Source organism: Dromiciops gliroides, chromosome 4, assembly GCF_019393635.1.
Source record: "Dromiciops gliroides isolate mDroGli1 chromosome 4, mDroGli1.pri, whole genome shotgun sequence".
Lineage (NCBI taxonomy): Eukaryota > Metazoa > Chordata > Mammalia > Microbiotheria > Microbiotheriidae > Dromiciops > Dromiciops gliroides.
The window spans coordinates 107,017,882-107,029,497 of NC_057864.1; the positions used below are offsets into that span (position 1 = coordinate 107,017,882).

An 11,616-nucleotide genomic window follows, 5' to 3' on the forward strand; every position below is an offset into this window, starting at 1 on the left:
GAGTTCAGTGAACTAGGAGCTTTAGGAGTAGTTCTAAACGCTAATTATAACTTGATTAACCATTTTTAGTGTTCTAGCTCATATGGTAACAGAGATGAAAAATGCACAGTATTTCATACTGACTTATTTTACTTTTTCTTAGCTCCTGGCATCATTGCATTGATAGCTATTGCTTCAGGTAAGTAGTACAAAATCTTAATGATCTTGTTTTAAAGTGAAGCCTGCATGGTGTAATGTAAAAAAGAATTACTTGTTTCATTTTGTTACTGTTCACAGTTATCATATGGTCTTGTAGATTAATGGTCTCTAAACATTTTTATTAGATTTATATATCTGTGAATATTGAGTTTGTATTCCCCAATGTAGTTATGCTTATTTATATGTTAATGTTATACACATTATAAGCTACACACAAAGTTGAAATTAAGTATCAAATTAAAAATGGAATAATATTTTAAACATTTTATTTTAAAAGTCATTAATGATTTTTAAAAGCTTTGCTTTCTTTAAAATTATTAGCATAAAAATGCTAGTGAGAACAGTGTTATTAATGATTTAAAGATATGGCTCTGAGTTCAGCTTATTTTCATCCTTTATTTTAATGGATATCATAGCTGAAAAAGATACTGCCCAAAGGCATGTCAAATTGTCAAGGTAGCAGTTATTTATCAAGTACTTCCTATGTGCCAGACCCTCAGCTAAGCACTTGGAATACAAATACAAGCAAAAAGAAAGACAGTCCTGCCCTTGAAGAGGTTACATTCTAACAGGTGAAGATAGTACCTAAAAGAAAGCTGAAAAGAGGCAGTAAGGCACATGGTGGAGAAAGAAGTTAAGAGTGAAATGAAGGAGTGACCCTGACAGGTCTGGGCACTTTGCTCAAAATGGAAGTAATTGGAGAAACTGACCAATCAAAGGAAGGTACCACAGTGCTCTGCTAGGATGAAAAGGCTGCTGAGGGCTGAGTGCCCTTCCACTATGCGAAGGCTGGGGAAAAAAGTCTAGAACCTGATATATAGATGCAGATGAAAGAAATGCATATTGACTAGCTTGCTGAATTGTGCTACTTCTTTGTTCTCATCCACCAAATATCCAGAGGTTTATGATGATTAAAAATATGACACAGTGGTTGTGTCAGACCAAAGACCCAAAATGGTGATGGGGGCACAACTTATGTACCCTTCTAACTGTAACTGGACCATCACATAGCAATCAAACCTAATTGGTCAACAGCAATAAAATCCACTTGGTTGACATGATTGAAAGTGTGCTATATTAAAATAAAGTCTTGGGATACTTGATTTAGGTTACTCAAATCTTGGTCAGAAAGATATCAGAGAAAAAATGTAGACCCCACCCAAGCTTACAATAGTTTCCACCTAGCTGTGATTTGGTGCAGGATAAATTTTGTTAGTAAAGTCCTTCAGAAAAAAACTAAAGGACTTAGAAGGGGCAGCAGGCACTGAACCTTCCCAAGAGTTCAGTTATTAATAATTATTTCTCACAGTTTTTTGTTGACATTCATTTTACATCTTCTTTGATGTCAGTTATTCTTGCAAACTAAATAAAAGGTTTTGCATTTTTATTCCACTTTTATAAGATTTTTAAACAGGATAGAAAATTCTCTTTCCAGGTCATGTCCATATTTGAGAATTTTTTGTGATACATATTGTTTTAAGAAAAAAGAAACTGAGGTTTATGCTTTTAAAAATTGTGATGGCTTGGGGGCAGCTAGATGGCGCAGTGGATAAAACACTGGTCCTGGATTCAGGAGGAACTGAGTTCAAATCTGGCTTCAGATATTTGACACTTACTAGCTGTGTGACCTGGGGCAAGTCACTTAACCCTCATTGACCTGTGAAAAAGAAAAAAAAACAAAAAATTGTGATGGCTTAAAATATTATTTTAAAAATTTTTTTAAATTGTGATAGCTTCATACTATCGCTAGCTAATATCTTGAAGTTCAGCATACACTTAGGATGAAGTAGATTAATAACGATAGGATAATAACTTAAGATTTCAAATAATTTTAGTCTCAGTTTTTTAATTGACTATCCCATTTCATCACATCATTATGTTTAGCTTCCCTTGTGGCTTATGAAGTTTGTGGCAGGAATAAAAGTGTAACTTCTGGAATAGAAGTATAACTTGTGCTATTGTTTGCCTGAGCTCACGTTATTATTCGATCTACGGTTCCTTTGAAAAAATCTTTTAAAAATACTTGCCCATTTTGTGAAGATTAGTTGGTTAAAGCTAGATAACATAATCCATAAATCCTCTTAATTGGGCATTTTCTCAACAATATGCATCATAGTAAGTGAATAAAGAGGTGTGACACCACACCTCTGAGTGGTGGAATTTTCACTCTTCTTCAGGACACCTTGTGTTCCTTGATGCATAACAATGACATACAGATTTACTTGAGGACACTAGTGTCAATCTATAAATTTCTTACTTATTTTTAGGTAAAAAAATTTTGAAAAAAGTTCTAATATTTTCTTCCTGTACTTCTAATGGGTCATATTAAATACACTCCACTTTGGAAACCACCAACCTAGAGTGAAATAAACAAATCTTTAACACTAAATTACATGATCCTACTTTGTCATAGTGATCTTGAAGGACTCTGTACTTATAACCATTCAGTCTTTTAAAAAGTAATTTCCCCCTAACGTTGAATTAAGTGTAAGTTTCCCTTCAATATTCTCTGATAGCCTTATAAATTCTGCTAGAAATCTATTCTTACTAATTTTTAGAATGCCTGACAGGCCAAGAGTAATTTATACACTGAGGAAAAACTGGATGAATAATGTATTACCTAGTAACTGGTGTGAATTTCTAGTATATGTGCGTATCCATATGTTCACAATGCCCAGGTCTATTATTAAATCACTTAAGAAGCTTGCTGTTTTTCAACATTCCATGATGTTTGAATGGTTTTATTTTTATAGTTGCTGTGGTTGTGGGCATCATCGTCGCTGGTTTTCAACATTTCAAAAAGAAAAAAGGGTAAGTCAAAGCATCTTTTAAAATGAACCATTTTTTTACAGTTCCATCCAGAATTTTTTCTTTTTCATTGTCTTGGACAAGGAGTAATTTTTCTTTTTCCAGTATATTAATGTCAATGATAGACTTAGCAATTTTGCTTTAAGAGCCAGCTCAAACTTATTTTAAATGGGTTTTTTTATAGTTACTGTGCTTATGATCAACATCATCAATTATCGCCAGTCCAACAAGAAAAAGGGTGAGTCAAAGCATCTTTTCAAATGGACCGTTTTTTATAATTCCATCCAGAATTTTTTCTTTTGCTTTGACTAGGATTTTTTCCAGTATATTAATGTTAATAATAGACTTAGCGAATTTGCTTTGTTTTTAAGAGCTAGCTCAAACTATTTTATCAGGGAAAAGGCACAGGTAAAATTGGGGGGGCAGCAAGGTGGCACAGTGGATAAAGCACTGGCACTGGATTCAGGAGAACCTGAGTTCAAATCCAGCCTCAGACACTTGACACTTACTAGCTGTGTGACTCTGGGCAAGTCACTTAACCCTCATTGCCCCGCAAAATAAAACCCAAACAAACAAAACAACAACAAAAGAGGCAAAATGTTTGGCTTTCAAAGGAAGAAAAACAAAGGGAAAGGAAAAAGGTAATTTACTCTCATAAGATGGTGGCTTCCAAACTCAAATCAAAGTGCCAATTTAGGATCTACTGAAGGGTGCTGAAAGAGCCCCTCCCAAAGTACTCAGCTTAGTTTGTATGATCAGAGCCACAAATGGAACCAGTAGGAGCATGAGTGGCCAGTGCCCCTGTGCTGGTGCAAGTGGGCCACCAGCTGGAGCAGAATCATTGATGCTTCAGAAGTCTTTTTATTGAGAGGAGGGAGTACATAAAGCTACAAATCTATATTACTCTCATTTTGCTTTCTTTTAACTATATGATGAATTCAGCACATTATTTTCAAAGCCACTCTCTTTGTTTCCTGTTGACTCTCCTGTTTTCTTATGTGCATTTTTAAAAAATACTTAAATGACCCTTTTTTTCCTCCCCATTTTGGTAACCTAAATGCGAGTTCCTCTCTCCTTTCCCGTACTGAATTTAAAAAAAGAAAACAAAACAAATTGGCCATATCTGAGGATGCATGTCTTAATCTGCAACTTGACTTTAACACCTTGTACCATTTAACCATTAGTCCTCTGGAATCATGGTTGCTCATATTAGTCTGAGTTCTTAAGTATTAGTTATTTTTTGTTATTATTATCTAAATTGTTCTCTGGGTTCTGCTCACTTCACTCTGAAGTCTAAGATATCTTCCTGAATCAAACCCCTTTGTCTTTTGTTACAGGGTAGTACTATTCCATTATATCTATATACCAGAATTTGTTTTAACTATTCCCAAACAGTTGGGTCCCCGCTTAGTTTCTAGTTGTTTGTTGCTACAGAAAGAGCTGTTAATAAACATTTCTGTACATATGGGTCCTTTCCCTCTTTCTTTGATCTCTTTGAAGGTATGGGCCTAGAATTTCTATTTCTAGGTCAAAGGGGCCACAGTTAGTGATCTTTTGAATATAGTTACAAATGGCTAGATTAATTCACAGTTTGGTGGCTTAGAAATCTTAGGAGCTCCTAGGGGTGGCAGGTTGATGTAGTCTTGCCTGTAACAAGTGGTACCATCTAGTGTCATAAATATTGTACTTTTTTCAGATTATCATGATAGTAAACTGTGAATATACATAAGCAGAAAGAACAGTGTACAATTCTAAAGTTTTGTGTATAACTGAATTGAAAAAAAGAGATACCACAATGAAATAAATATCCCAGTGTCATAGCAAGTTAGTGCCCATGATTTCTGTTATGCTGTTAAAGGAAGATATTTGTATCCCTTTGCCTTCTTTTGTAATCTTGCTCAAGAATTAACTAGTAGGGGGGCAGCTAGATGGCGCAGTGGTTAAAGCGCTGGCCCTGGATTCAGGAGTACCTGAGTTCAAATGCAGCCTCAGACACTTAACACTTACTAGCTGTGTGACCCTGGGCAAGTCACTTAACACCCATTGCCCCGCAAAAAAAAAAAAAAAAAGAATTAACTAGTAAAGTTATTTTAGGTTTTCTGACCAAGACAAAAAGCAGTTCTTTGTAACTAAATATTAAAATTGTGCAGAAAATCATGGTCTTCAAAACAAAGCCTGTTTCATATTTCAAAATGGGCTCAGCAACCAAGAATAACAGTGATAATACTAATAATATCAATGATAATACCAAACTTTTATATAGTATTTTTATGTTTGTAAGCCACTTTTAATATATATGTTATTATTTAAATCTCACAACCACCCTGTGTGATATAGATATAAGAAGTTTTCTTCTGGAAATTTTGACAGTTGTACCATTGGTATGTTGATGACAAATTCCATGCTTGCCCCTTATACAGCTTGGGGGACTAATTCTTATCTATTGTTAAGGGCTAAAATTCTAGCTAGTCTGTCTAAAATATCTAATGAGTGGTCGCCAATAAATTATAACCTTTAGCAAGAGTTAGACTTTTAAGCATTTATTAAGGAGAATAAGAATTTGGTAAAGAGAGAGAAAGGCCTAGATTCCTATCTATTAAAGGGAGAGCACATTTCTAGCTCTGCTCTCCACCAGAGTCCTCAGGAAAGAGCCCCAGAGTCAGCGCCAGTCTCTTCCTTCCTCCTCCCACTAGCCCGCGTCACTTCCTGACTCCTGGTCTTGCCCTCAAAGACCTTCGCTTCATGGGTAGAACTCTTCTACAGTAAGTCTCCAGCAGGTGGCGTCATTCCAATCGTTACACTATCTGTAGAAGCAATATGATCATCCCATCTGAGAAATTTATTTTAGAATTGACCTTTATAAGGACTATATGCAGTTTTTTCAAGTTCTGTTTGTTTTCTTAAATTCTCCTTAATTTGGAGGAATTGCAACTTAATTAGTTGCTGTTAAAAATGATGTGGTTAAATTTAATTGTAGCAGTTGACAGAGTCAAGACTACAAGACCTAGCAAATCAATAACATATTTGTTGGTATTTTTAAAATGCAAAAAAGCTTGAAGAAGCAAGTATGCAATTTACTGAATAAGAAAGCAAGAAGATGTAAATGAAATACATTGCAGGAGACTTTGAAAGTAATTGTTAGGGTAAAAGAAAGATAGATGTGCTTTGGCCTTATTACTTTGTCTTCTGATTGATTCTACCTATAGAAACATCACCACTTTCATAACTTTGACATCATTTTCAACTCAAACCTAATGAGTTCAAATGTTATCAGATTTCTGTATGTGTTGTTGGATATAGATGAAGTGTTGTACTTTTTTCAAAAGGCATTCTAAAGAGATGGATTACTTTATTTGTTCATTTTGCCTTTTGAGAATTTGTTGAGCTTTCTCTTTTCTTTTGACAATACAAATAAAAATCTGCTTTTTCCTTTCAAAATCTTTTCTTCCTCATTAAAAAAGATTGTTCATTGTAGCCGGACAGAAGAGTATACATTTATTAATGGTGAATGTTAATGGATAAAGAAAGCTTTTGATAGGTTTTCTTTTTTATTTTGCATTTCTATGTTACTAGCGAGGTGGTTGTTTTTTTCTTAAATTGAACCTATGATTTTGTTAGGCAAATGAATGAACTTATAATTATATAGTTTTTGCTATATTTCTTATAATTTCTTACTTTCTACATTTTAAATTTCAAACTGTCTATCCTTAAATAAGTGTTCATGGAAAAGCTCATTTTACTGTCATAGTAGCCAGACTGGGATTTGTAGGAGACAAAAATGAGTTTAGTTGAGTTGGAAAAGACTGAAAAAGAATGCAGGTTAATTTGAACTTATTTTCTGCTTGCCTCTTCGGTTCTTCAATAGGCAAAGCACCATAATGTATCCATTATTTTTATACTTCATTCTGATTTATCTATATAAACATGTAGAAGGAAACACCATCACAATAGTGCAAAAATTATTTGATTGGTTTGGTGATGCATTCTTGACTTAAATTCAAGTCTGCTGTTTCTAGAATTCACACTTTGGAAACTTGTGAAATGATGAATTATTTAATTTAATTTATTAAATGCAAACGTTGTCATAGTTAATCTGCCCATGGATAATCAGTAGGCATACTTAAAGCTGAATTAAATGTATTGGAAAAACTTCTTGCCATGAAATTGAACAGTATGAAAGCATGTCTCCTCTATAGACATACTTAATAACCTGCCAAAAACTTGGAGCATTAGATCTCAGTACTGTTTCTTTTGATAGGATTTTTTAGTAGATGAAATAATTTCAGATCATATAACTGTGTGCTCTACAACCCTCATACATAGGTCATCACTTGGGCAGAAGTTTGGAATTTCTCCATTTGGTTAGAGGGTCTTTAATCTTGTTCACATTAATTTAATATTTTTTTAGTAAAACCACAAAGCAAAAACAAACCCAAATTAACTTTGCATTACCTCATATCTCCTATAGAATTGATTTTGGTTGTTTTTCCTATCCTTGCTTCTTCCTTTTCATTCTTTGGTATGATTGAGCATTCATATTTTATTCAATCAGACCTTTTCCTTCCTCTGTTCAGCACATACATAACTGATGAAATCCACAAAGAATAAACATTTTTAAACTCTCTTGCTCCTAAAGAAGACACCTTAATGAAAGAAAGGTTTACTTGAATCATTAAAAGGTATCTGTAACTCATATTATGTCTTTGTTACACTCAACTTGAAAAGTGTTCAGAAATTTTCATTGAGAACTAACCAAAGCCGTGACATGTTTGCAGGAGATAGAAAGAAAAAAAAAATGTGCCCTGTTTTCTTTGCTAAACTACCAAAGTCTTCTGGCACTGAACTTTTCTTGATTTTAAAACATGCTTTCTAGAAACGTTTTCTAAAGAAGTTACAAAACACTATAGACTATTGCTTTGAAGGAAAGGGCCAAAAAAATTAACTTCCACAATGCCTCTTTTATCCTGAGTATTCTGCTTATGTGGAATGCTTATTCTTCTTATATATAATGCTCATGCTTATTCAGCCTTCCTACACATGTTCAAATCCAGAACTGAAAAATCCCATGTCAGTATCTGCTTCCAAGCCTATTAATCTGCTTAGCAATCTCTCTTCCTAGGCAATTCGTTAATTGACAGCATTTATTAAGCACCTACTGTGTGTGAAGCGCGCTGTGCTAGATGATAGGGAGATAGGATGAAAAAAGAGTTCCTGCACTCAGAAAGCTCATGTTTTACTGTTTATTTTACACAAAGCTTAATTATCTTAATTTCTCTGGAAACCTGTAATTCCAACACAAGTTATCAGAATGAAACAGAAGTGGAAGTGGTTGTAATGAATAGGGGTGGGGATTGGGGAAAAGTCTGGACAGAAGCAGGTTTTACTGATAGTTGCGGGGTGGGGTAAAGGATAGGACACTGAACTATCCTTCCTCTTCCTCAAAAATCTTCCACCTGCTCCTCAACTAGACTATCTATATAGCAGCCTGGGGTTCATAGGAGACAAGAGCCCCTCTCCCCCAATCTGAGGGCATTGCTGAAGCAGGAGACACTAGAATAGCACCACAGCCTGGGGGCATATGTAAAACATTTTTAACGTCAATCTTTATGAAGTAGATTACATCTTTTCTTGCCTTAGAAATTCAATATAAATAATTTATTTACCAGGAAGTCTGAACCTGAACTTGAAAGTTCACCTCCAAGGAAGAAAATTATAATTTTTGTCAGATATATTTGGTGGGTACTCCTGTGCTGTTGTCAGGAATATCGCACCTTCCAAGAAAAATTTGGTAAATAAATGGTTTCTATCCAACTTACTATGAAAGTAACATTTGTAATATATGCCAGAAAGATTGCCGTTAAAATGGTTTGTGTTTTATAGTAATTGTTATTTAAAATGTTAGGCATTATTAGCTGCAAAATTCACTTATCCAGAATGTTTTGTTCTCCCATCAGTGCTAGATAAATGGACGTACCTCGATCAGAATGAATCATGTTTCTGAAAGCTTCAGTTCAGTCACAGATTTCTGAATTGCATTGTTTTATCCAGCTGTCCCTCTTAATTGTTTTCTTATTGCAACTCGGTTCAACACATGTGAGCTGGTTACCAATTTTGTGTATAATATTGCATTATTATTTATGGTGAGAAGAGAATTGTTCAGAGCCAGAATTATTTTTTAAGAGATTTGCTTCTTTGGTGGTTGGGATTGGGAATCTCTAAAAAGAATTAGGAATTATTTAGAAATAGTTTCTTTTCTCTATGTAACCATTTAAAAATACCTTTATAAAAGTTCAACTTATTATTATGATGTAATCTTTTTTGACAGTGATACTCTTTTTCTTATTTTGCCTTACAGGAAAAATGCAGAGATTCCTGTTTCTGCCAATTACAAAGCTTGCAGGAAAGAAGGGGATCATTCTGAGGAAAACAAGTGTGTGGTTTAATATAACCACCAGTCTGGCCTGTACTTTAGTTGAAATGTTAAGCACTTTCCAAGTTACTTTCAATGTAGCTCCTTTGCCACTTGAAAATGCAGCTGTTACGTTGGAATTTTGATGTTTTAGTATGAAGCTTATTAGCACCCTTATATACACCGTTACACCATCTTTTGGTGTGTTGTGAAACTGGTGTCTGGTGCTTTAAATGGAAGTGAAGATAATAATGCTCACAACCTTGTGAATTTGCCCAGGTCACCACAGCATGTTGTGTAGAATGCCAGGAGGATGGCAAGATAACTACTTTAAGAAAAACAATTGTTGCAGATGCATTTATACGAATGACAGTTTTGAAATCTGCAACATTTTCACTGGATAATTAAAGAAATTAAGTGACTTTGAAAATTGGGAAGGTTGGTCATGATCCACAAAGCTTTTGTAAGGCCCGTTCTTGGCGACCAGTGGTACTTTATCCTGTTTGGAATGACTTCTTTTGGAAACCAGTAAACAAACTCAAAGTTAGGAAGTTGTGCACATGGCTGTGAAGTTGCCATTTTTTTCACCAGTCAGTGGAAAATAGGTTTAATTTTAAACAAGATACCAAAAAAAAAGATTATTTCTGTGGAAGTTAAGGGACATTGGTTTTCAGCACAAGGTACATCTTTTTTTCAGAGAGAATTCTAGAGTAGAGAAAAACGTTTAGCTCTGGCTTGGTTCAGATATGGCAAGTGTGCTTGTGGTTTGAATGTACCCATGTTTAAAGCATGAAAATAAAGCCCAAGAGGCAGCACAGAGAGGGGGCACAGCATGACACGTGCTCAGCTGTGTGATCTCAACTAACCTGCTATTGCCAGTGGTATCAAACTCCAGTAGAAACTTAGGAAACCACCAATTAATATCATCCACGTGGCATTCTATTTTTGTTTGGTTTTTCCCAATTCTAATCTGGTTTGGGTAACACAAAGGAGTTTTTTCGGCAGCCCTCAGGCCCAAGTATGACAGCTCTGCTCTAGGCCGGAGCATGACCCCGATAGAGAGGTAGATAAAATAGGGGCTAGATAGATAACCTTTTACTGTCGCCAAATTGTTCGTGACCCCATTTGAGGGCGTGACCCAGTTGAAGCAGCTTTATTCTAGGCTGTTCTCTAAAATTCAGGCTATAAGTGAAGTGTTGCCAGTATGTATCAGTAAGGGGAAGATCTCCACACCAGGAGTGCCCCACATTTCAAATACCACCCCCTCAGTGTAGTCAGTTTTAATATCAGGGAATATGTTCAAGTAATGACTTAAAGCCTTAGAATATATATACTCTCTAGGGGCATACCCTCAACTGAGATGCCTTCTTGCCCCTTAGTGCTTTTTTAAAAAAAAAGATCTTTTTTTAAGACTTCAGCTGGGCCAACCAAACTAAAAATACAGTTTCTAAAGGTATCTGGAGAAGGGAGTCTGTAAACTTGAGAAAACTACAGATCCTTTATCACCTGCCTTATTCTTCTTAACTAGAAAGCCTGGTAGACAGCTTCACTCCCAACCGAATGAAGAGTATTTGGCTATCGAATGTCTGGTCAGAAAAAGCTAAGACTTTGTGTTATGTTTCTCCGTGTGTGTGTGTGTGTGTGTGTGAGTTTGAAATGTATACATTTGAATTTGATGATTTAAAAATTTGGGTGTGGGGCAGAGTGTAACTGTTGCCCATTTGTGTGGGGGCGGGGGAAGGGGGCTATGGCCAACCCCCATGTCATAATCCCATAGATGAGACTCCTTTGGGGTTGTATTGGTCTGTGAGAAGTACTTTGTAAGTCTTCTAGGGAACAAATACACCAAATTCCCACTCTTCGGTCAGTCTACTGACCCTATCCTTTTTCTCTTTTTGGATTCCAAGGCAGTAAATAAAACCAACTCCCAAATTTACATAAAATAAAAACTTTTCACCACTGATTGATTAGCTTTGAGCTCCTACTCCATGGAAGAGGATGGAGTGGGAAACTTCTCCTTTCTCTCTGACCCCAAACTTAAAGGTAAAGGCCCAGAAGAACATCAGTTGCAGCCTATATAATACAGTAACAAAGAATACAGTCTACAAATATGTAAGCAGTGTCTCATCTGTGAAAAAGGTCACAGCCAGAGGCATAGCAGATAAGATGCTCAAAATATTAGAACACAGTTGGCTTAAGCT

General features: G+C 35.5%; 1 protein-coding gene across 5 annotated transcripts in view; it reads left to right on the forward strand.

Moving 5' to 3' along the window:
• Positions 1–11,277, forward strand: part of LOC122725718 (membrane cofactor protein-like) — a 55,588-nt gene extending 44,311 nt beyond the window's left edge. For 4 of the 5 annotated variants that reach the window (XM_043962967.1, XM_043962968.1, XM_043962970.1 and 1 more), the window contains 4 exons: positions 143–178; positions 2,952–3,009; positions 3,191–3,244; positions 9,362–11,277. In XM_043962967.1, the coding sequence (XP_043818902.1) occupies positions 143–178; positions 2,952–3,009; positions 3,191–3,244; positions 9,362–9,449 (236 nt within the window). In that variant the 3' untranslated portion in view covers positions 9,450–11,277. The remainder of the gene's footprint in view (positions 1–142; positions 179–2,951; positions 3,010–3,190; positions 3,245–9,361) is intronic. The other variant, XM_043962969.1, reaches the window with a different exon arrangement.
• The last annotated feature ends 339 nt before the right edge of the window (positions 11,278–11,616 follow it).